At 49.7% G+C, this 24,415-nt stretch overlaps 1 protein-coding gene across 7 annotated transcripts in view; it reads left to right on the forward strand.

The window, feature by feature from the left end:
- The window catches only part of CUX2 (cut like homeobox 2), a 283,465-nt gene that overhangs the window by 231,696 nt on the left and 27,354 nt on the right, over positions 1-24,415 (forward strand). For all 7 annotated transcript variants that reach the window (XM_045458911.1, XM_045458914.1, XM_045458912.1 and 4 more), the window contains 6 exons: positions 9,607-9,741; positions 12,736-12,859; positions 14,660-14,736; positions 15,605-15,671; positions 18,193-18,241; positions 21,773-21,877. In XM_045458911.1, coding sequence (XP_045314867.1) covers positions 9,607-9,741; positions 12,736-12,859; positions 14,660-14,736; positions 15,605-15,671; positions 18,193-18,241; positions 21,773-21,877 — 557 coding nt within the window. The remainder of the gene's footprint in view (positions 1-9,606; positions 9,742-12,735; positions 12,860-14,659; positions 14,737-15,604; positions 15,672-18,192; positions 18,242-21,772; positions 21,878-24,415) is intronic.

Genomic DNA, 24,415 nt, shown 5'->3' on the forward strand with positions numbered 1-24,415 from the left:
GAGTTCGAGCCCCGCGTCGGGCTCTGGGCTGATGGCTCAGAGCCTGGAGCCTGTTTCCGATTCTGTGTCTCCCTCTCTCTCTGCCCCTCCCCTGTTCATGCTCTGTCTCTCTCTGTCCCAAAAATAAATAAACGTTGAAAAAAAAAATTAAAAAAAAATTTTTTTAATTAAAAAAAAAATTAAAAATTCTGAGTCGCATAAGGACAAATGTTAGGTTGGTAATCTTTTAGGGGCAGGTGGATGCAGCAGTTGTGAAGTGAGTATGCCAGTGCCTGGCATTTGGATTGCACTAGGTTCAAATTCAGCTCCGCCTTTTTCTAGCTTGGTGACCTTACTAGGCCTCAGTTTTTTCATCTGGAATATGGGGATATAAGCATCCCTCAGGTGATTGTTTTGATGATTAAATGAGATGTAAATATATGCAAAGCGCCTGGCATACATGAGTGGAGGGGTGAGGAAATATCAGTTCCCTGGAGCTTCTGACTAAAGATACTGGCAGGGCGTCTTGTCTACCCCATGTCCTAGCTTCCCAGATATGGGGGCCCCACCCATTCCAGGATTGATGGTAGCTGGAATTTGGGGAACAAAGACCAGAAACTAGTGTTTGGAGAGCCAGAGCCTGCTCTGAACCCACCTACCACCCTCGGCAGCAACACACAGACCAGCCTACAGGGAAGGGGGGTGAAGCTGGCACCAAAAGTCCCCAGACATTGCCAGCCTCTCTCAGCCCCACATTCTCATCTGTAAAATGGGTCAGTTGTTGTGAAGGTCGAGCTAAGTTGTGTTTCTAGGAAAGTAACTGGGGCAGGGGGCAGCTGGTCATAAGGGTCTCCTACCCTTTCTCAGACTGATGGGGCCTGTATCTCCCAGTGCTTCCTCATTTCCTTCGAGGTTCTGTTCAAATGTCCACTCCTTCAAGAAGCCTTCCCTGACCAGCCTGCCTCAATTAGCACCATTCCCCCACCACACATGTCAGGCCACTCTCTGCCCTGACCCTGCCTTATTTGTCTTCTCTACCCCCTTACTGCCATTGGTTTATTTGTCCTTTGTCCATCTCTCCTCTCTAGAACGTCAACCCCAGGAAGGCAGAAATTCCCTCTTATTCACTGCTCTATCTCCAGGGCTTGGAAACTTCCCTGACAGACAGCATATGCTCAGAAAACAATTGGCAAGTGAAGTAATAGTGTCTGACACATAGTAGGTGCTCAGTAAAAATGTACTGGAGAGGGGCACCTGGGCGGCTCAGTCGGTTAAGCATCCAGCTCCTGACTTCAGTTCCGGTCATGACCTCACATTTCTGCTCTGGCAGTGTGGAACCTGCTTGGGATTGTCTCTCTCTCTCTCTCTCTCTCTCTCTCTGCCCCTCCCCCACTCACGTGCTCTGTGTCTCTCAAATAATCTTTCCAAAAAATGTAGTTATGAATATATGGCTGCATTAGAAACTATTCGTTTCCTGTTGTTGCTATAATAAATAACCACAAACTTAGAAGCTGAAAACAACCTGCATTTACTGAGCACCTACTATGTGAAAAGCCATAGCAGGGCCCCAAGGGGAAAGAGAAGACTGAGGAATGAAAGCAAGATGCCCCCAGTTCCCCGCGACTGTCAGGTTCTCTGAGGAACCTCTTCCAAACATTTTAAAGATCTGTTGTCACTTCTCTCTCTTTCAATTTGTGTTTGTAAGAGCAGCCAGTGACATTTAGCTGATGGATCGAACCATGCTGTTGGATAAAGTAAGCGGGAAACCCTTGGATTTGCCAGCCACCACAGCCAAGCCTTTTACCTACGTGTAATTTGGCAATCTTCCAGTCGTCTGGATGCTAGTAATTTTTTTCCTCCCTAACTCAACCCCCAGCAGTACAGCTCAGGGCTCTGTGATTTCTCCCAGATCGGGGAGGTGGGAAGAAATGGGTTTCCCACACACCGTAAAATCTAAGAATTCCCACTATGCACCAGCAGGGAGGAAATAAAGGGTAGAAGATGCCCAGGGAAGTACGACACCATCATTGCTGTGTGCTTTTCAGACACAGATCCTCCTGAAGCCATAGCCCAATGCCTCCACAGTTGGGGCGGAGAAACCCGCAGGAGAGTGAGAGCCCAGGAGCTGCTGCTTCCTCTTACACAATGCTTGTTCCCTGGGTGCCAGGCGAAATGGGTACAGCAGGAGGGAAGTACTACATTAGACTTGAGTGAGGACTTCCTTCCTTTGGGACTTGGAGTCTGGGCAGCCCCTCAGTCCTGACTCTCTCACAGTTGGTATCCAGTCAGTTACCATGTATTATGGGTTGAATTGTGTGCCCCAAAAAGACATGTGGAGGTCTTAACCTCTGGTACCCATGAATGTGGCCTTATTTAGAAACAGGGACTTTGCAGATATAATCAAGTTAAGAAGGGGTCGTTAGGTGGACCCTAATCCAGTATGCTGGTGTCCTTAGAAGAGGAGAGAAAGAGACACAGAGGAGAAGGCCACATGATGACAGAGCCAAAGCCGAGGAACTACAAGCCAAGGATTACCAGCAACACCAGAAGCTGGGAGAAAGGCATGGAACAGATGGAGAGAGCACAGTTCTGTCAACAGACTTGGGATTTCTGTCCTCCAGAGCATGATGTGTTAGTTTTCTGGGGCTGCCATACCAAATCACCACAGACTATGTAGTAAAGCCATGGAAATGTACACTCTCAGTTCTGGAGGCCAGAAGTCCAAAATTGTTGGCAGGGTCAGTTCCTTCTGGAGACTCTGAGGGAGAATCTGTTCCACTTGTGTCTCCTGCTTCTGGTGGTAGCAGGCCATCCTGGGCTGGTAGACGCATCACTTCAATCCCTGCCTCCGTCTTCTCTGTGTGTGTCTCTCTCTGTGTCGTCTTTTCTTTTGAGGACACCAGTTATTGGATTAGACAGCCCTAACCCAGTGGACCTCATCTTAACTTGAGTTCTTCTGCAAAGACCCTATTCTAAATAAGGTCAAGTTCAAGGGGCACCTGGCTGGCTCAGTCAGTAGAGCACACGACTCTTGATCTCGGAGTTGAAAGTTTGATCCCCGTTTTGGGTGTAGAGAATACTTAAAACATAAAGTCTTTAAATAAGGTCAAGTTCCAAAGTTCTGGATGGGCATGAATTTGGGGGGACACTATTCAACCTAGTACCCTGATAGGAAGAACTATCAGTTCCTCCCGTCTGCCTCTGGAATCTGAACACTCTCCCCACTTCCGCCACCTCCCTGATCTCAGCTGCTTGGACCTTCACAGTTGCCTCCCCTCTGGCTCCCTCTACAGCTGATTTTTCACACAGCAGTTTGGATGAGACTTTGAAAAAGGCAAATGGAACATGTCACTTTCCACTGTCCTTAGGATAAATCCCCATCCATATCCTGTGACTGGGATACCAGTTATACACAGACAAGGCATCACCGTGCCCCCCACAGATGCTCAACAAGCTCGTGCCGAGTGAAGCCTGTACATGGACTTGTATGTACCCCACCCCCACCCCGTGAGCTCTGCCCACTCCAGACTCATCACTGGACAATGCCAGCACCATACTGTGGGCTTCAGTTCACATCCACAGACTCTGCAGATTCTAGCAGCAGCTCCACAGGGGAGGCACTGTGGCTGTCCCCATTTGACAGATGGGAAAACCAAGGGTCCAAGAGGAGAAAGAGTAGTCACATATTGGTTTGGGTCCCATGGAAGCAGACCGATGCTAAGATGGCATTAGATATGCAAGAGGTGATGGGGGAGATGCCTATGTAGGATGAAGAAGAGGAAGAGGAGGAGGCAGGGAGAGCCTTTAGATGGCAGTGCTGATCCAAACCTGGAGGGGAGGGGAGGGGAGGAAGGAGGCTTGGTGGGAGGAACCTCAAAGAAAGTCCCAGCTAGGCTGACAGGCAGCCCCAGCACAAGATGTACTAGTCTGCTCAGGCTGCTGTAATGATACCACAGACCAGGTGGCCTAGACAAAAGAAATGTATTTCTCACAGTTCTGGTGGCCGGAAGTCCAAGATCAAGGTGCCAACAGAGCTGGCTTCTGGTGCGAGCTCTCCTCCTGGTTGCAGATGGCTGCCTTTGCTGTCTTCACATGGCTTTTGGTCTGTGCACATGCAGAGAGAAAGAGAGCTCTGGTGTCTTCCTCTCCACATAAGGACACCGTCCTGTGGGATTAGAGCTCCAACTTTATGTCCTCACTCAACCCTAATTACCTCCTTAAAGGCCCCGTCTCCAGGCACAGCCACATCAGGGGTTAGGGCTTCGACACATGGATTTGGGGAGACACAGTTCAGTCCACGATACAAGAGTTGCCTGTTCCAGCATCAGCAGGAGTGGCCTAGCTCTGCAACCCCTGTCGGGCCCAGTTGAGGGGAGCAGCCCCAGGCAAGCATGGCCTCTGAGCTGATGCCACAGCAGATGGCAAGTGCAGCGCGTGGTATGTCACCAGCTTCTTGCAGGAGGTTTCCACGGCTGCCACAAGTCATAATTATAAGCATAAAGGCAGCGCTCACTCAGCCTGCTGGGGGCCAGGTATTGTCATGGGGCTCGGCGTGCTCCCGGAATCCCTGCACAGCCTCTACTGTAGATCCTGTTATCCCCATTTTACTGACGGAGAAACTGAGACACACAGTGCCTAAGTGGCTTTCTCTGCAGATGTCACAGCAGGCTGATCCTCAGCCTCCCAGCCTGGCCCCCTCTCCCTTTGTCTGAGGCTGCTTTGGGAATTCACAACATTCATACCTCTTATGTCAAGTTAACCTGTGAAGATGTTTGAAATTATCTTTCTGCCTGTAGATCCTAGCTCTAAGGGATAAGCCCAGGGCCAAAAGCACTCACTTCGGCAGGATTCCATCCCTGTCTGATTGATATACGGTGTTGAAACACATGTAATAGGAATTTGAGCGGCGAAGAACCCAGAGACCGCTGGTGCTTTAGTTAAGGTCACACAGCAAGCCAACAGCAAAGCCAAGAACAGAGCCCTCAGGGGCACCTGGATGGCTCAGTCAGCTGAGTGTCCAACTCTTGATTTCAGCTCAGATCATGATCCCAGGGTCATGGGATCCAGCCCTGCATCGACCTGTGCAATGAGCGTGGAGCCTACTTAAGATTCTTTCTGTCTCTCTCTCTCTCTCTCTCTCCCTCTGCCCCCTCCCCCATTCATATGCACACTCTTTCTCTCTAGAAAGAAAGGAAGAGAGAAAGAAAAGAAAAAGAAAAAGACGAATAGAGCCCTCAGCCTCATGCTCCTGGATAGAAGTAGAAACTTCCCATGCCCTGCCTCAAGGCAGTTTGGCCTACTTACTACAAAGAATGGCCTGGTACCCTGAGCTCAAATCCCACCTCTGCCACTTCTGAGCTAGGTGACCTTTGGCACATGGCATCTCTTCTCTGGGCCTTTATTTTCTTGTCTGAAAAATGGGGAATAGCAGCATCTACCTTAACTGGGCCTCACCTTGGGGAAATGACTTCACCCTGTCCCCTGTGCCTCAGCTTCCCTGTCTAAAATGGGAACATAGTGCTGTGGTGAAGTTTGTAGGAATTCTAATGCATGCAAAGTGCTTTGGTTGTTAGATTCGGTCACAGCCTAATACCCCCTGCCACTTTCTCCCCTCAAACTGGGAACCAGAAAGGAAGTGTGGGAAGAGGAGGCCCAAGGGCCTGTCCCAGTCCTGCCACCAACTCGCTGGCCAACTTCAGGGAAGTCACAGGACCCCCACTTTAGCCCTTCTGTGCCCTGGGGTGGGGAGCGTTGCACCCTTTCAGTCCCTCCCCAGTATGACTTTCCATGATGGAATTTTTGGGTCCCAGAGGACAGTTTAAAGGAGGATTATTGGATTCTGCATCTCCCAGGGGCTGATAAGAACATATGAGGCCCTGCCAGTCCCGAGACTCCACAGAGCATTTACCATGCAGACAGCTGACCTCCAGGTCACAAGACCAGGCGTGCTGCCTCCTCTCAGGTAATAGCAGCAGCCTTGTCACATTTACCAAGCCCAGCTATGCACCTAGCACTGAAAATCTATCTACGTTCTCTCTTCCAAACATCACAACCACACCCTACACACGTGGCCCCATTTTACAGATGAGAAAATAGAAAATGGAGGCTCTGAGAGGTTGACTAACTGTCCAAAGTGACTGTCCAATTTGGAGCCAGAATCTTCCCAAAAGTAATTCCGAGGAATTAGGAACTGTTGTATTTTTCCACTTTATTAGTGGGGAAACAGGGCTCAAGGCTCCTTGGGATTTGGACCCAGAGCTGGGCTTCAGATTCTTTAAAAAAAATTTTTTTCAACGTTTATTTATCTTTGGGACAGAGAGAGACAGAGCATGAACAGGGGAGGGGCAGAGAGAGAGGGAGACACAGAATCGGAAACAGGCTCCAGGCTCCGAGCCATCAGCCCAGAGCCTGACGCGGGGCTCGAACTCACGGACCGCGAGATCGTGACCTGGCTGAAGTCGGACGCTTAACCGACTGCGCCACCCAGGCGCCCCATGGGCTTCAGATTCTGTGAGCTTAACCACTATGTTCTACCTTGTACCAGCAAACAAAGGCAAAAAGCCAGAGCCTTAAAATCTGCTGAACATGTGTTGAATGGGGATCCAGCCAACCCTGGTCCTCTAGCCTGTCCTCCAGGGGCCCACCTGAGGTCAGCTTCCCCTGGATGGAGTGCGCAAAGCAGCAAGGAGTGACCCACAGGGCCCCCGAGCAGAATGAAGTGTCAATACCTGATCCCTGGAAATGGGGCGGATGATACCCTTTATCACCCAAGTGTAATTGTTTGGCTTGGGCAGGCTCGTGGCCAGCAGGCCCCCAAGCCACGAGCTGGATCTTTTCCATCTTCTTGGAACCAGAGTGAGCCCTCCATGGCCCGCTCGGAGCTGCACCCTCCCGTGTTTATCTAACTTCCCTGACCTCGGCAAGTGCTTGTCGCCTTTCTCTTCCTTTCTGAAAAACCAGGACACAATAGGAAGCATTTTCTTGAACTTATTAAAAAATCCAGACTTGTAAATTAATTTGTCCGTGTTGTACAAAGGCAGTGCAGATGGACTCATTAGCATGCACACAACAAATAATTATAGATGAATTTTTAGCTGGCCTGCCTAATGCGCTTGCTGGGTTAATTATGTCAATGTATAATTACATCAGCCCGGGGAGACATAATGGCATACCCCGCTGAGCAGGCCCTGCCTAATGACGGGGCGTGGGGGGAGTGCTGACAGAGGAAAGACGGCAGCGTTCCCGCGCACCTGCTTACCTCGGCACAAACGCCCATTGTCAGAGCCTCCCGCCACCTAAGCAAACAGGGGTGGGAGGGGGTGAGGGAGAGGGATAAAACGCAGAGGCGACCTTGTTCCAGCCAGACCTGAAGGCTCCTATGTATAGGCACTGCCCCGTTTCTTCCATCAGCAGATGTTTATTGGGTCAGGTTGCGTGGCAGACTTCGTTCACCCACGAGGGGTCCAGAGGGGAGCAAAATCAGATGCAGTCCCAGTCCTCCCTTGTGGAGTTTGCAGTCCAGTGGGTGATAATTAGGTGGACTTGCTAATCAATGAGAAGTGTGACTAAAATGAGAGCTGTGAAGGAAAGGCGCAGGCAGCTGAGAGAGCTCCTATTGGAGGAATGACTGGTCAAGGCAGGCTTCCTGGAAGAAGTGGCATTTGAGTTGCAATATGAAAGGTGATTAAGCATTAACTAGCTGAAAGAGGTTAAAAGGGAGGACAAGGTGTTCCTGGCAGAGGCTCTTTCTTGTACAAAGACTCCACAGTAGGAAGGTACATTTGAGGGACTAAGAGAAAGCCAGTGTGACTGGAGCTCAGAAAGACAGGAATAGCCAGGGCTTCTATTTGTTCCAAGATGACGAAATGCCAGTCGCTGTGTTGAGCACCTTATGTGCATGGATCCTCATCCCAGCCTTATGAGGTCAGAACTTTTTTTTTTAATTGTTTTTTTAACGTTTATTTATTTTTGAGACAGAGAGAGACAGAGCATGAACGGGGAGGGGCAGAGAGAGAGGGAGACACAGAATCGGAAGCAGGCTCCAGGCTCTGAGCCGTCAGCCCAGAGCCCGACGCAGGGCTCGAACTCACGGACCGTGAGATCGTGACCTAAGTTGAAGTCGGATACTTAACCGACTGAGCCACCCAGGCGCCCCATGAGGTCAGAACTTTTATGGTGAGGCACAGAGAGGTAGAGTTGCTTGCCGGAGTCACCCAGCAATCCTAAAAAGCAAGTACGGATTAGACCAGGACCCAGGATCCATGCTCTTAATCCCGCTGCACCCCAGCAGAGAACAGTGGCTGAGCGGGTGGTGGCAGGAGACTCCAGGAGAGTGAACAGCAAGAGAGAGGGCATTTGAAAGGACTGTGGACCAGACCCAGGCCCCTTTGTCTGGGGCAAAGAGGCTCTGGCTTTCCTGGGCCCCCATGAATACCCACCTGGGCTGCTGGGTTGGAAATGTCCACATCTCTGGGACAGGAAGCCTTTGCGGCATCTGAGAAAGAGACCCAGACTTGAAACTCACCTCCGCCCTTCAAGTCACCTGGCTTCTCTGAGCTGGTTTCCTCATCTGTGAAAATGAGTTGGATCCAAGCCAGCCTCCGGGGGATGCTGGGAGCATCACGGGAACCCGTGCCCGTGAACAGCTTTGTAGCCTAGAAGATGCCACACCAACCTCCGGCATTACCCAGGTGTTTGTAGTACCTGCCGATGGTGGGGAGTGGGGAAAGTCACGTGGAAGAAGTGCTGGCGTCTAGATCTGAAGGAAGAGGAAGTGCTTCCTAGATGACAGGGTGGGGAGGGAAACAATTCCAGGCAGAAGGACCTACACATTCCTCATCTGTTAGCCTTTGAGAAATTGGGGGGTATCTTCCATCCAGGGATGTATTTCACCCCCAGAAAAGCCATTGTTCAGTCAACCTCACATGCAACAAATGGTGGTGTGTTGGTCCAGGTGCACTGAGAGGTACCCCCAAGGATTAGATAGGTAGGTGGATGGTATTGAGGAAACACAGGGGAAGGAAAATGGGGAGGGAGGTGGGAGAAGTGTCAGAGGAAGGAGAGGCAGGGAACTGGGTGGCAGCATCCACACAGGACAGCCTGAGCAGTCTGTGCAGTGCTGAGCAGGCCCTGGGGGAGTCCTTGGTGCTCAGAGCAGTCCCGTGGCCCTCAGGAGTCGGCCCCATCCTGGCTGCCTGCAGGCCTTGTCTTAGAAGACTGGCCTCATGATGGATTTCAGAGTGAGGTCCTCGTTTAATGACCTCCTGTGGTTGGAGGTATGCAAGACAGTCGCATGGCCACCACAGATGGCACCGTGGAATCCAGAAAATGCACTTGCTGTGACGGTTATCATCGTTAGTAGTATTCCAGGTGGGCAGGACACGCATGCCCCTGGGGATGGCACACGCTCCACCGAGCGGGTACCTGAAGTAGACGGCTCCCTCATAAAGCAGAAATTCTACATTGGTCTCCTAAGCCATCAGAGCAACTCCAGAAGGCTCTTGTGCATGGTCCCCTCCACGCCAGCATCCTGAGAGGGACCCCCCAGGCCCTGCGGGCTTAGCCTGGGCAGCCCTCAGCCCTCAGGGCCCCCACCACTCCCGTGCTCCTCTCTCTGTGTGTGTGCAGACCCTGTGCCTGTGTTTGAGGCAGCGCGCGGCCTAGACGACAGACTGCAGCCCCCCAGCTTCGACCCCAGCGGGCAGCCGCGGCGAGACCTCCACACTTCGTGGAAGAGGCACCCCGAGCTCCTTGGCCCTAAAGGTACTGATAAGGCCTTCACGGGATGTCCATAATGAAAAAACAGGCTGTGGATCTTCAACAGCCAATCTTGGCCGCCTTTGGTGGGGTCGGGGGCAAGGAACTCAACTTTATCATTTTAGATGTAGGATGGGTTATGGGTACGTCGCTGCAGAAACAAACCAACCCGAAATTCCAGAAGCTTAATGTATTTGAAGGGTGGGAAGTTGGAGAGGATGCTCCATGGAGTCACTCGGGCAACCCAGCTGTGGTGGTCCCACCATCTTCAACACATGACATCCGAGTCACAGTGACTGTTGACAACTTGCCAACAGGCAAAGAAAAAATGTGGAGGGTCATACTGAGGTTTATGGGTCCAGGCTCAGAAGCGGCCGGCATCACTTCCACAGCCACTTGTCATTGGCCAAAACTCATTCATATGGCCACACCCAGTTGCAAAGGAGCCTGGAAAATCTACTCTGTGCCCAGGAGTAGAGGGAAACAGGATATGAATACAGCACTGTCTCAGCACCAGATAAGACAAGTCAAAAAACTAGAAAAGCTAAAAATATAGTTTAGGTATACATCTATTGTGATAAAAATGTTTAAAATCAAGAAAATGATGAACAAAATTCATCATGGTGGTTACCTCTGGCAGGTGAGGTAGAAGGTCTCCATGGGGAGAAGCAAATGTGCACTTGAAAGCTCTTGGTAGCCATCTAAAGGTGTTCATTGAGCTTCAAGCCCAGCACTGTCATAGGCACTGGGGACATAGCCAGGAGCAAAACAGACAAAAATCCTTGCCCTCGTGGCACTGACCTTATAGAGGAGAGACTGACTGTCAACCAATAAATGTTAAATATATAGTATTTCACATGGTGAGAAAGATCAGGAGGAAAATTAAGCAGAGAAGAGTCAGGTTTAGGGATACTTGTCTAAGGAATAAATGAGGAGGATTCACCTCAAAGTTCAGCAAGATTACCTTCTCTCTTTTTTTTTTTTTTTTTTGTAAAGGGCCAGAGAGTAAATATTTCAGACTTTGTAGGCTTTCTGTTACAGCTACTAAACTCTGTTAAAAAAAAAAAAAAAGCCATAAAACATATGTAAATGAGTGGGTGTGGCTATATTCCAGTAAAACTTCATAAACAGAACAGGCGGTGGGCCAGATTTGGTCCAAGGGCTGTCTTTGCAGAACCCTGGTCTACCTCCTAGAGTTGTGAAGAAGATAATGGCCTGAGGCATGCCAAATCAAAGTTTGACTGCTGTGGCACACTCCCAATTTCACAGCCCCCTCCCATCCCCCCAATGCCTAGTGGACACCTGCTGTATGCCTAGTCCTGGGCAGAGTCTTCTGGGGAAGATTTATGGTGACTAAAATACAGCACTTTTGCCAACTCTCTTCCCGTACCCAGAATGCCCTTCCAGCCTCCCTGACAAGCCAGCTTGTCCCTCTAGGTGCCTCTAGGGTTTGAACTTCCTTCTATTGAATAATAGTAGTTGTGGGAACTGCCTCTTCAGAGCATTTGCTCTGTGCCAGGTGCCTTTCACACAGTATCCCACTGTCATCTTATATCAACCTTCTGAGGTACCACTGGCCCCATTTTACAAAGGGGTAACTGAATCTCAGAAGCAACAGGTGGCCAAGCAGGGATTCAAACCAAGGGCCCTTGCCCTTGGCCCTAGGCTATGTCTCTCCTTGAGAGCACTTGTTACTCTGCATCGTAAGGGTCAGACCTTGTTTGTTCGTTCACTTCTGTGGCCTCAGCCCCTGGAATATTCCCAGTGTACGTGTGCGTGTGTAAGAACGAGCCAGGCCCTGACCGCTCTGTCAGGCCCTCACTCTGCACACTGCCCAGCCCTGCACTCACCCTGCTGTGCCAGGCTCACAGTAGGAGTTTAACAACCAGGACTGAACTTAACTGACTCAGGCCCAAGGCAGGAGCCCAGATTTTGGAATTCTTGAGACATCCACGCTTGATGGCCGGCCCTTGAGCAGCCTTTCTCCCCATGAAAAATTCAGTACCAAAGGCACACACTGATCCCCTACAGAAGCCACCAGGGGCTTGCAAAGGTAGAACTGATGTGGGCCCTGCCCAGGGGCACCTGCAGGTGAGGTCAGCTATGACTGAGCATCTGAGTATGTGCCACCACCTATGGAGAGGGGAAGTTAAACCTAGAGTTACCCCATGGCCCGGCCATTTCACTCCTAGGTAATATATACTCCAAAGAACTGAAAACAGGTGCTCAAACAGAAACGCGTGTGCACATATTCACAGCAGGGCTATTCACAACAACCAAAGGTGAAAACAACCCACATGTCTATCAGCAGATGAATGGGAAAACATTTATGACATATCCGTAAAATGGAATATTATTTAACCATAAAAACAAACCTAGATGAACCTCAAAAACAGTTTGCTAAGTGAAAGAAGCCAGACACAGCAGGACATACATTATGTGTGATTCCAGTGATATGAAATATCCAGGATATGCAAATCCCCACGGACAGAAAGCAGATTAGTGGTTGCCAAGGGCTGGGGGAGGGGGAAAAGGGGTGACTGCTTAACGGGGACAGGTTTCCTTTTGGGGTGATGACAGTGTTCTGGAATTAGTGCTAACGGTTGCACAATACTGTGAATGTACTAAATGTCACTGAATTGTATACTTCAAAATGGTTAAAATGGTGAATTTCATGTTATGTATACTTGACTATGACTCTTAAAAAAGTAAGAAGGCCAAGGAGGCTAGAACAGGTCCAAGAGGGCAAAGGAAGCACCTGGGCCTGATGTCTGAGGCTGGCACTATGGGGACTTGACTTTTGTGCACACACACCCCCCACGGCTACAACCCAGCCTACCATGTGATGGCAGGTCTCCACAGCCGCACTCTCTCTAACACTCGAGTTTGAGAAATCAACTCTTATCCCAGCACTGCCGAACTGTCCAGTTTGCAGAAGGTGGCTCTGGCTGCCATGTCGCTTCCAGCGATGGGCGGTTTTCCCTCTTTTCCTCCCTCCAGAGCAGAGAGAGGGGACGTCTCCGGCCGGACCCACGCTGACCGAGGGGAGCCGCCTCCCAGGCATTCCCGGCAAAGCCCTCCTGACAGAAACTTTGCTGCAGAGAAATGAGGCAGAGAAACAAAAGTGAGTGGGGAGGAACAGACGGGGCCCTGCTGCCCCACCTGGCTGGGAGGTGGGACCATCAGGGAATCTGGATTCAGGTTGGAGATAGAGATCCAGGCCTGGTTCAGTGGCCAGCCCTGGGCAGGTCACATCACCTGTCTGAGCTTCAGTTTTCCCAGCTGGGAAATGGGACCAATGGCGGTATATTAGGCAGGGTTCCCCAGAGAAATAAAACCGGAAGGATTTTTTATTTTAATTAATTAAGACATGTATTTCAAGGACTTAGTTCACACAGTTGGGGCTGGCAAGTCTGAATTGGTAGAGCTAACCAGCAGGCTGGAAACTGTCAGGCGGGAGTCAGTGCTGCAGTCTGGCGGCAGAATTCTTCCTCAGTTTTATTTTTAAGACTTGCAACTGGTTGGATGAGGCCCACCCACAGTATTGAGATTATTCTCCTTTACTTAATGCCAGCTGACTGCAGATGTTAACCCCATCTGCAGAATACATTCACAGCAACCCTGAGATTCGTGTGTGATTGGACAACTGGGTGCCAAAGCCTGATCAGGTGGGCAGGCCATATCAACTCCTAGTCTCCGGTCAGAATGAATGTATGCACTTAGCTCAGTGCTCACTGGGAATATGTCAGTAGACGGTTGCCCTTACAGCTGATGTGGGAGCAATAATACCTGGATTATTATAATTTCTGGATTCTTGGGGCTTTTCTAGGCCAGTTTCATGGTGGTCATTACATTTAGCCTTTCATTCACTTATTCCTTTATTCATTCATTCCATGTACTTATGGGACCACCTGCTGTGTGCCAAGCACTGATCTAGGGACACAGCAGTGAACAAACGGACAAACCTCCCTGCCCTCCTGGAGTTTACCTTCTCATGAGGAAGACACAAAATAAACAAGATAAAGTCTGCTACATGAAGATAAGGGTTGTGAAGGAAAAGAAAGCAGAGAAGGGGGGATGACATTGAGGCTGACGTTTTAAATAGGGTATAAGGGGAGGCCTCACTGAGAAGGTGAGGAAAGCCCTGAGAGGGTGGGGGTGAAACTTGCAGATATATAGGGGAAGAATGTTCTACGCAGAAGGGACAGCCACTGCAAAGGCCCTGAGGTAGAAACATGCCTGGTGTGTTTGACCAGCAAGGAGATGAATGTGGCTGGAGTGGTTTGAGTGAGACACCCACTTTGCCAATGTGTAACACACACCTCACCCTCAGTGAGAGGGTGAGGGTGTAGTATCAGAGGTAAAGTTCCTTCTCTAGAGTCTCTGATTCAGACAACATAAGACCCAAGCTTTGTATAAACCTTCCCCCAGTCCAGCTAGGGCCCTTGTTTCTCTGCTGAGACACTTGTATCACACCTAAGCTCTAGGCTATAGTGGGCTGGATGACCATCCCAAACTCCTGACACAGAGAAGGTAAAAAATGCGTCCCCGGGGACAGGAATAGTAACTAATGATATTGAGGGAACACTGGGTACCAGGCATCATACTGAAGGTGTTTCGCAACACTCACAGAGGCAAACCCCACTAGAAACCTTATTGTACAGATGAGGAAACTGAGGCCCAGAGAGGCAAAGTCACTACCTGCTGTAGGTCCACCCAAATGCTGCCACACAGTCAGCAAAACAGCAAAGTGGCCAAATGCCTGAATGTCATGTTTAAGGGCCCTTTAAAAAGGCAGGGGTGTAGATTACAGAGAACAGGTGAGAGGGGTAGGAAGACAGGAGGGCCACCTTGGGGACCCAGGCAGGGCCCATCCACACAGGCACGAGCAGAGCCATTCTGAGCAGGCCCAGTCTCTCTGCAGGGGCCTTCAAGAAGTACAAATCACTTTGGCAGCCAGACTGGGGGAGGCAGAGGAAAAGATCAAAGTCCTACATTCAGGTATGTATCTGGCATGTGTTCCCTGGCCCCGTGCAGCTCCCCAGCCCCGTCAGACCAGGAGGAGGAGGAGAAGGGGACAGTGACACTGTGAACACAGGCTCAGGTATTCTAGAATCAGGAAGGCAAGAGGGGAATTTGGGAAGGAAGTGGAAGTGGACCCAGTGGGGGTCCGAGCCCCGTCCCCAGAGGCCATATTGCTGTGGAGAGAGGCCTTGAGAAGTAGAATTAAATCAGGGGTGGCAAAGGCAGTGCCTGTAGGGGCCAGACACACAAACAAGCAGCCAGATTAGGGAAAGCCGTAGGAAAGGGTGGGATCTGGAGCAAACTAGAGGACCTGGGCCTTGACTAAGAGATGGCCACTGCTGAGCACCAGCCAGCCACTGCCATATGGCCCAATGTCACCAAGATTTTTTGGAGATTCAGAAATCTGGAATTTTATGAGAAATCTCCCATTTATTATAATATACACATATCCGTTGACTTCATTGCTCCTCTCTGTCCCCCTCACCTGCCAGGTCCAGACCTCAGGATGGGTGAGCTCGTGGATGGATGGCCCCACCCAGGTCCTGGAGTGACCTAAGCATGTTGGGTAGCTCATACCCAAGGCCATGGGATAGACAGACCCCTACCACTTGCCTGGGTCCCCTGAGCTTCATAAACTCCTAGAGGGTGATCTCATCTGCCCTCCGACCGGCTTGAAGCCCCTCCAAGGGCAGGAAGCTCTACCTGTCACTGGTTCTAAAGACCTTCAAAAGAAAGGTCTTCCTTCACTACCTTGAACCTCATTCTACTTTCTGGGCCCTGCAGCAGGAGTGGGTTCCTGGGGAAAGCAGGGGGCACTTCACCCTGGCTCTTTACTTTTTCCCAGCGTTAAAGGCCACACAGACAGAGCTGTTGGAACTGCGGCGGAAATACGATGAGGAGGCAGCATCCAAGTAAGTGAACACCCTGCTGAGGTATGCCTCCTCCCTCTGACCCTCCCAGACATGCCTCCTCCCTCTGACCCTCTCAAATATGCCTTCTCTTTCTGAGTCTTCTCCCTCTGACTCACCGCCGGAAGCACCTGTTTCTTTAAGCACCCTGTGTTCCCCACCCCCATAGGCACACAGCTGTTCACCAGTCATTTGCTGTGCCATTCATGCACCACAGAGTATACATGACATTCTGGGTCGTGGCGGAGCAGGGTCTGCTGGGCAGGGGCCTCCCCATCACCCCAACCTCCTAGGACTGTCTTCACCACAGCAACCCAGGCCAATCCTCAGCCGAGTGTCATTCACTTAAATTACTCTGGACTCAACGTGGCCATAAGACATCACTTATTCCACAAACACTTATTTAGCACCTACTGTTTACCCAGTGCTGTGTTGGGTCCCTGGAAGAAACATCAGAACGTGGCCCTGACCCCAGCTAAAGAGAAGAGACAGATGGTAACTGATGATATACAGTGATAAATTCACTCCTTCACAGATACTCTTGAGCACTTACTGTATGCTCGGCCCTGTTCTGGGCACCTGGTGAACACTAAGAAGGGAAGAACTGAGAGCAGCAAGAGAGAATAACAGGGAGGGCGGGTCCTATTACCCAGGGTAGTCACAGAGGACTTCCCTAAGGAGATGACCTTCAGAATGCAACCCAAAAACGAGAAGGAGATGACCACGTGAAGAATGCAATGCCGGGTTGAGTGCTGGCGGCAGGGGGACAGCTTGCACGGAAGAAGGCCCCGAACATGCCTAAAGCACGTGCGCAGCTTAGAGTCACCAGATACTCCCCGCAGGCCTCCTGTGTCCCCCACCCCACACTCAGCAGAGAGGCAGCCGAGGTGGATGAGGCCTGTCCTGGCCCCCTCAATGCTGGCAATCTGGGGGTTGGAGGGCAGGAAATAAACAAATGACCACCCTGGGGGTAAGTTGAGAGAGGCCTCCCAGGAGGACACTTTAGAGCTAGGTTTTAAAATTTTCTTTTCTTTTTTTTTTTTTTTCTACTCCCACCAATTTTAATACAAAAGGCTGGAGGGGACGGTGGTGGGAGGGGGGCAGGCATCAAGCAGGGGCCGGGCCGCCAGTGCCAGCACAGCAGTGACCTTGCAGATCCTGGATACCTGGTCCCTTCGTTTCCACACCAGTTTGAAGTGGTTTGTCATACGCTTCCTGCACGACATTTTCTTCTCTATCCTTGAAACTGGATTACTGTGGCTTCCTGGTGGCATAAAACTTTTTGCAGTGTTTTCTACCCTTGGAAATATTGCTGCATTAGCCAGTACGTACTTTTTTTTTTCTTTAATTTTATTTTATTTTTAATTTACATCCAAATTAGTTAGCATATAGTGCAACAATGATTTCAAGACTAGGTTCCTTAATGCCCCTTCCCCATTTAGCCCATCCCCCTCCCACAACCCCTCCACCAACCCTCAGTTTGTTCTCTATATTTAAGAGTCTCTTCTGTTTTGTCCCCCTCCCTGTTTTTATATTATTTTTGTTTCCCTTCCCTTATGTTCATCTGTTTTGTCTCAAAGTCCTCATATGAGTGAAGTCATATGATATTTGTCTTTCTCTGACTGACTAATTTCACTTAGCATAATACCCTCCAGTTCCATCCACATAGTTGCCAATGGCAAGATTCCATTCTTTTTGATTGCTGAGTAATACTCCATTGTATATATATACCACATCTTTTTTACCCATTCATCCGTCGATGGACATTTGGGCTCTTTCCATACTTTGGCTATTGTCGATAGTGCTGCTATAAACATTGGGATGCACGTGTCCCTTCAAAACAGCACAACTGTATCCCTCGGATAAATACCTAGTAGTGCAATTGCTGGGTCGTAGGGTAGTTGTATTTTTAGTTTTTTGAGGGACCTCCATACTGTTTTCCAGAGTGGCTGAACCAGCTTGCACTCCCATCTTTTTTTTTTTTTTTTTTTTTAATGTTTTATCTTAGAGAGAGAGCTCGTGTGTGAGCAGGGAAAAGGCAGAGAAAGGAGGACACAGATGATCCGAAGTGTCAGCTTTGTGCTGACAGCGGTGAGCCCGATGCAGGGCTCAAACTCATGAACTGTGAGATCATGACCTGAGCTGAAGTCAGATGCTTAACTGACTGAGTCTCCCCAGAGCTGGGCTTTAAAGCTCAGGGTCCTATTCTCTTAAGGAAGGGGATCCTGAGTAGAAGGCACAGCAGGGGCAAACACCTGCTAGCTCTGTGGACAGCTTAAGAGAATGGACCCCTGGGGGAGGCGGGAGGCCAGGCTGCCCGGAAGGGGCGCATTGCTGAGGCCCTGTTCCCATTCCCCCAGAGCCTGAGCTCTTTTCCTCCCAGCCTGGTTTCTCTCCAGTAGGAAGGGTAGGGGGCAGCCTCCTCAGCCTTCCATTGCAAGACCCTTAGGTTCAGGCAGGGGCTGGGGCTATCAGCCTGGTGGCTGCCAGAAGCCCTTCTCAGGGTCTTATCTTTCTGTCTCAGGGCAGATGAAGTCGGCCTGATCATGACCAACTTGGAGAAGGCTAATCAGGTGAGAAGACGTGTGCCAGGGTGGGGGTCTCGGGCGACGGGGGAAAGGGACTGAACCCAATCAATATGTATCGAACCGTGTGCCATGCTGAGTGCTAGGGCTGGGAGATGTTTGGGACCCTGAGCTCCCAGAAGAAGGAGGGGGGATGCTGGCAGAACACTCAGAAATAGGGTGACTCAGGCAGCAACAGTCAGGGAAGGGGCACCTGACCAGACACAAGGATCAGGGAAGAAGACGTCCTGGAGGAAGGGCCATGTTGCTGACACCTGTCGAGTAAATTGAAAATGTAGAGGGATGGCATTCCAGGGCAGGGAACAGCCTGGGTAAAGGCCAGGAGGCTGCCTACAGAGAAAAGCCGGTGCCCTTCCCCGGTGGCTGCTGTGCAGGTGACATTTTCCAGGTGTCTCCAGATGGCAGGAGGAAGGCAGCAGAGCAGTGACTGGTGAACCCAGCCCACAGGCCAAGCTGGGCGGTGGGTCTGTCCCAACCAGACTGTATGAGGAACCATGTTCCACAGAGCCTGGGGTGGTGACAAGGGACAAGCCCTAGTGGCTTCTTTCCCTCCCTCCCCACCAGGGGCCTCCTGCAGCCTTCTCACTTGATCCCAGCCACACCAGCTGAGCACTGGGTGAACCCAAACTTCCTTGGGGCCCCATCTTCTAGTCCCAGCCAGGGTCCTTAGAAGCCCTTTAACCTCTACGAGTCCACGTTATCACTTATGTAGAAAGGGTCCTACACTCTGCCTCCTGGCCTCAGATGTGTTGCTTTCTGGTAGACAAAGCTGGCAAGACTCTGAAAGAAGGCGAGGTGTGTCCATGGGGTCTTGTCTGGAGTCTCAAGGGCCCAACACATCTCTACTTGCCCCCGGGTCCCTGCAGTGCCAGCAGCCAGGGACATGGCCAAGAGGGGCCAGCAGGATGACAGAGCAAGTGGTCATTTCCCCAGAGGAGCACACTTTGCAGCTGGGTCCTGAAGCCCAGGAGCCGTTCTCTGGAGGAAAGGCATTCCAGGAGAAGGCACAGCAGGAGCAAAGGCCCAGAGGACGGCTGTGCAGGCATAAGGGCAGCCCTGCTCCCGCCTGTAGAGGAAACTTGGAAAAGGGTGATGTTTTTGAATAGGCAATGCATTTACGTAGTTCAAAACTCAAAAATTTGAACTCCCTTCTCCCTCCCCAACTTGGCTCTCCGGTTCCCCTCCCCCTGGCAGCCTCTCTTACCTATTTCTAAGGTCCCTTCTAGAGATCCGTTCACAAGCCCATGAATCTATCTACTTTTACCCTTTTTTAAAACACAAACTATAGTATATACTATACCCACCCTTCTGAGCCTTATTTTTTCCATGTGTGTATCTTAGAACTCATTCCATATCTGTATAAAAGTAGTCCGTCTGTTTTACTGCCTGTAGCATTGTAGTTCATGGACGCACTGTCTCCCAACCCAGGGATGGCAGACTTTCTGTAAAGGGTCAGAGAGTAAGTATGTTCAGGTACACGGGTCTCTGACACAGCTGTTCAGCTTCGCTGTATGTCAAAGCGCAGACGGTCTGCAAGTGAATGAGTGCGGCTGTGTACTAGAAAAATTTAATTTACGAAACAGGCATCAGGCTGCAGTTTGCCCCCCGTGGTCTAACCAGTCCCCTGTTGATGAAGATTTATGGTATTTCCAATCCTTTACCATCATCATCAGGACCACAGTGAACACCCTTGCACGGATATCTTTTCACACGTGCGTGAGCCAATACATAGGGTACATTCTTAGAAGTGGAGTTACTGGGCTGAGGATCTGTGCGTTTTTATTTGACAGATGTGACCAAACTGCCCCCCCCCCCACCGTGAAATTGTACCAATTTACACTCACTGTAGCAAGTTAAAAGAGGGCCTGTTTCCTTATAGCTCGCCAGTATTGTGTGTCATCAAACTTTTGGACCTTTGCCCGTCCAGTAGGCTCAAGAACAAAGCTCTTAGGGTAGTTTGGATAGGAAACAATTTTTTTAATGTTTCTTTTCTGAGTCTAAAAGTAAAACTTCATTATAGAAAGTATGGAGAAGAAAATAAATGTCATCATATTAGGGTTTTTTTAATCTGTATTAATATTATCCAGAATGTGAACAAGAGGATTCTGGAGCAGAGCAGGTTGATATTACTAGTAATAACCCTGCCAGTTCGCCCCAGTTCTTACCCCTGAGGTGACAAGAATCAGATAGCACCCCGCATGCACCAGAGTTTGTACTGTGGGCAAGGAAACCCCCCCCCCCTCCGCATGTGACTCTGGGTCGTTATATAGGAGAGGGACTTTTCTGAGAGAGGGAGAAAACTACCTCCCAAGTGCCAGTATGAACAGAAGGGTGAGGATCCTGGGTTCTTCACATGTGGAATGCAAATGCTTCTCTCCAGGGGAAGATAAGACTGGTAGGTTTCTAGCAACTTTAAACCCAGCTTTACAACCCAGGGGATGTCCTCCGCCATTGACATGTAGACACATGCCTTCAGAGAGGTAAATCCCTCTGCAGTTCTTGCTGGCTAATCAGTCACAAGCTGATTTCCAGGCTTGTCATTTTGTCCACATCCTAAATTTCAGTCAGATTTGCTTGGAAAGCCCAAACTGTGTGGAAACATAAAAGTGTTTCTCTACAGCCCCACACACCCAAAACCTTTGCCAAAACAAAACTGTCTTGAACCATTTCTGTAACAAGGCAAGATACCAGTAAGTAAATGAACAAATCAGCTAAAAAAATAAATTACCAAAATGTGAACATGGATGTGTGTGGGTCTCCATGTGCATATAATAGGCATAGCATCTTGATTGCCAAGGTCAGCGTGTCAGTCAACCATAATCAGTATAACCTGCACCACCAGCTGAGGGAAAAAATACAGTCACAGCTCTTCCAGTTTTATTAAAGTTAACCAATTACTGACACATTTATATGTGTCAAGCACCTGGCTAAGATACCTAATGAGCTGTATTTTACCAGATCACTTACTTTGCAAAACAACCCTAGAAGGTAGTTACTTTTATCATCCCCATTTTACAAATAGGGAAACTGAGGCTGGGCAGATGAAGTCTCTTGCCTAAGGTCGCACAACCAGGGAGTGACAAAGCACAGATTTCTCTCTAAAGCCACAAGGCTACATTGTTAACACTTGGAGTCTCTCTTCCAGGCTTTTTTCTTAGAAATTTTTGAGGAGTTAAGATCTACCATAGACCCAGTTCAGTAAACTGGCATTCTGATTTAGATGTATTTCGGAACACCTCTGCAGTAGATGTATTTCATTGCCCCCATTTCACAAGAGGAAAACTGAGACCCAGAGAGGGGAAGTGACTTGCCCAAGGGCCTGCCACAGCTCATGGAAGCCACCTCTGCAGACCCTCCATCCAGGCCCCATTCCATGCTTGGTGACATGGGAGCTGGAGACAAAGGCCCAGCCCTGCCTGAGGCATGCAGAGTGATGGCGGAGGGCCATGGTGGGATCCAGTATGGCCCTGTTCACCTCTTAACTGCGCTTGCCCCAATTCTCCCCCCCCCCACCCCCAGCGAGCTGAGGCTGCCCAGCGGGAGGTAGAAAGTCTTCGAGAACAACTCGCCTCAGTCAACAGCTCTATCCGCCTGGCCTGCTGCTCCCCCCAGGGACCCAGTGGGGTAAGGATGGTGGGAGAGTCAGAGGGAAAGGTTGGGAAACGCCGTGTTGGTGAGTATGAATATGTGGATGACGTCTTGTGAGTCAGTCATGTGATGTGCATCTGTGTGAAATTATGCACATGACTGTATGTGGATACAGTGGGCATAGCATTGCCCAGGCCAATGCATAGTTTACTATAATTACTATGACTTGCTTTACCAGCCGACGGTCAAATTACAGCCAGAGCTCTCTTCAAGCTCAGGCTTCCATATGTGATTAATAGGAAGTCCAGCATCCTCCTTTGGAGGCCGTTCTTTACTCCAAGTTGTCCAAAAATGCCAGCAACTTACTCCGGCCAAAGAAGACCATTTCTATTGCCAGATGCCTGGCAAGAATGGGTGGGAGGGAGGTAATTGGAGCTGTAGAGTGGCGGTGCGGTTTGGCGGTTGCCACCAGGTGTCGCCATTGACCACTGGTTCTCAATTCCTGCCAGACCGCAGTGGGACCGCTTAACCGAGATGGGAGACTGACACTCCCGTCAGCCCTTAGTTCCGAAAACATGATTCCAGTAGGGCTTCCCAGACAGCCACGTGCTACAAAGAACCAGTCTTTAGTCGTCAACCTTGAGGTTCCTGTGTTAAGCCTGCTTAGTTAGTGCATCTTTTTCTTTCCTCCTGGTTGGTGCCCCTCTGGGGTCCTGGGGTCATAGAGATATCATTCAGAGCCACCCCAACCTACCCTTCTGTCATGTGTTAAGGTCTCCATTTCAAGACACCTGGCTGGCTCAGTCAGTAGAGCAACTCTTGATCTCAGGGTAGTGAGTTCAAGCCCTATGTTGGGCATGGAGCCTACATTAAAAAAAAAAAAAAAGAATCTCCATTGCTTCTCTCCCAGAAAGCCTCAGGTTTCTTCTGTAAGCTGGTCCACCTTCTTTCCAGATCTCTGCATACCAAGGGACTAGATTCCCAATTCCTTACATAATAACGGGTCTGCTCCAGGGTGATTTGCAGTCTCCACCCATGAACCTGAAATGGCCAGCATGGTTTTCACTTCAGCCGACACCCTGGTACATAGACCGGTGTGCCTGTGTCTGTCTTTCTGTTTAAAGATTGGAGTATGTCTCCATGAACATGTGTTACTATGAATGTGTGTGTCTGTTGGTGGCCTTTGGGCAAATAACTGTATCCTTAATCTAACTGTGACTCGGTTTCCTCATCTGTACAAGTAAGACCTGTAGAGCTATTGGGAGGATTACACGTAAAGTACCTAAAACAGGGCTTACCCTATAGTCTCTGCTCAGTAGATATTTGATGATACTATTCGTAGTAGTAGTAGTAGGTTTGGGGTGTGTCTGAGGTGTTTTTGCCCACGGCTCATGTGATCTCTGCGCACATACGTGTCTCTGTGTGTCACAGTGACATGTCCATCTGAGTATATCTCTTTAATACCTGGGTATTTCTGTGTGTCTGCATGTCAGCAGGAGGACTCCAGCAGGTCCTTGTGTCAGTGTGTGCTATGTCTGTAGGTGTGTCCCCCTGTGTCTGTGTCCCAGGAGGCAGTGTGTATATGGCAATGTGCCTGTATATCTGTACAACGCAAAGAGTGAGCACAAGAGAGGCTGAAGGCAAGAGAGCTCATGAGGACGCCTCAGAACGAATTTGCCAGTGGTTCTTAATTAACCCCCGTGGAACCCAGCAAATGCCTGTGCTAATCAGCCATAGGGAATTTTGCCGGTTTGGAGGGTGAGTTTTTCTGAGCACAACAGTGGCGCTCGATGCTAATTAATTTAATGTGTTAATGGCATCCGCTTCCTGTTTTAATTGGCATTTATCTCCCTGGAAGAATAGCCAGTATTGGTAGTGGTAGGTTGTGTTTTCTCTTTTGTTTTGTTTTGTTTTGTTTTGTTTTGTTTTTTCTAACGCTTCTTAGATTCATTTGTAACTGAGCTCAGGACCAGCCCGACTTCAGGCCCTCCCAAACATCAACCTCCTTTGTCTTTTTCCAAGACAAAGGGGCCATTTCCTAAAATCTGGAGGAGCCATGGGGCTTGGGGCTGAGGGCAATAGCTACAAGGTCTCACATCTAACCCTGAGGGTCTGCCTGGAATGGAGGGGAAACATCTCGCTGGGGTAGGAACTGTGCCCAGTGTAGAAACCTAAACCTTTATCTGTGAGGTAACCTCTGCTGGGAATACCCAATCCCTACCACTTCCTCACCGGGTATTGCCCTTTTTTTTTCGTTCCTTTTTAACAAATGTGTTCTGAAGTATAATATATATAAGAAAAAATGTGCTTATCAGCTTATCATAAGTGTATAGCATGTTGAGTTTTTCAGAGATACTGTAACCAGCAACCAGTTCAATACGTAGAATATTCCCAACACCCAGAATAATGCCCTCCTGTGTTCCCATTCGGGGGCTACTCCCCAAGGGGAACCACTCTCCTGACTTATAACAGCACAGCTGGGGTGTGCCTGTTTTCATTACCTGATCTTACTTGGAACACACACACACACACACACACACACACACACACACACACTTTTGTGTCTAGCTTCTT

This window comes from Leopardus geoffroyi, chromosome D3, assembly GCF_018350155.1.
Source record: "Leopardus geoffroyi isolate Oge1 chromosome D3, O.geoffroyi_Oge1_pat1.0, whole genome shotgun sequence".
In the NCBI taxonomy this organism is placed as follows: Eukaryota; Metazoa; Chordata; class Mammalia; order Carnivora; family Felidae; genus Leopardus; species Leopardus geoffroyi.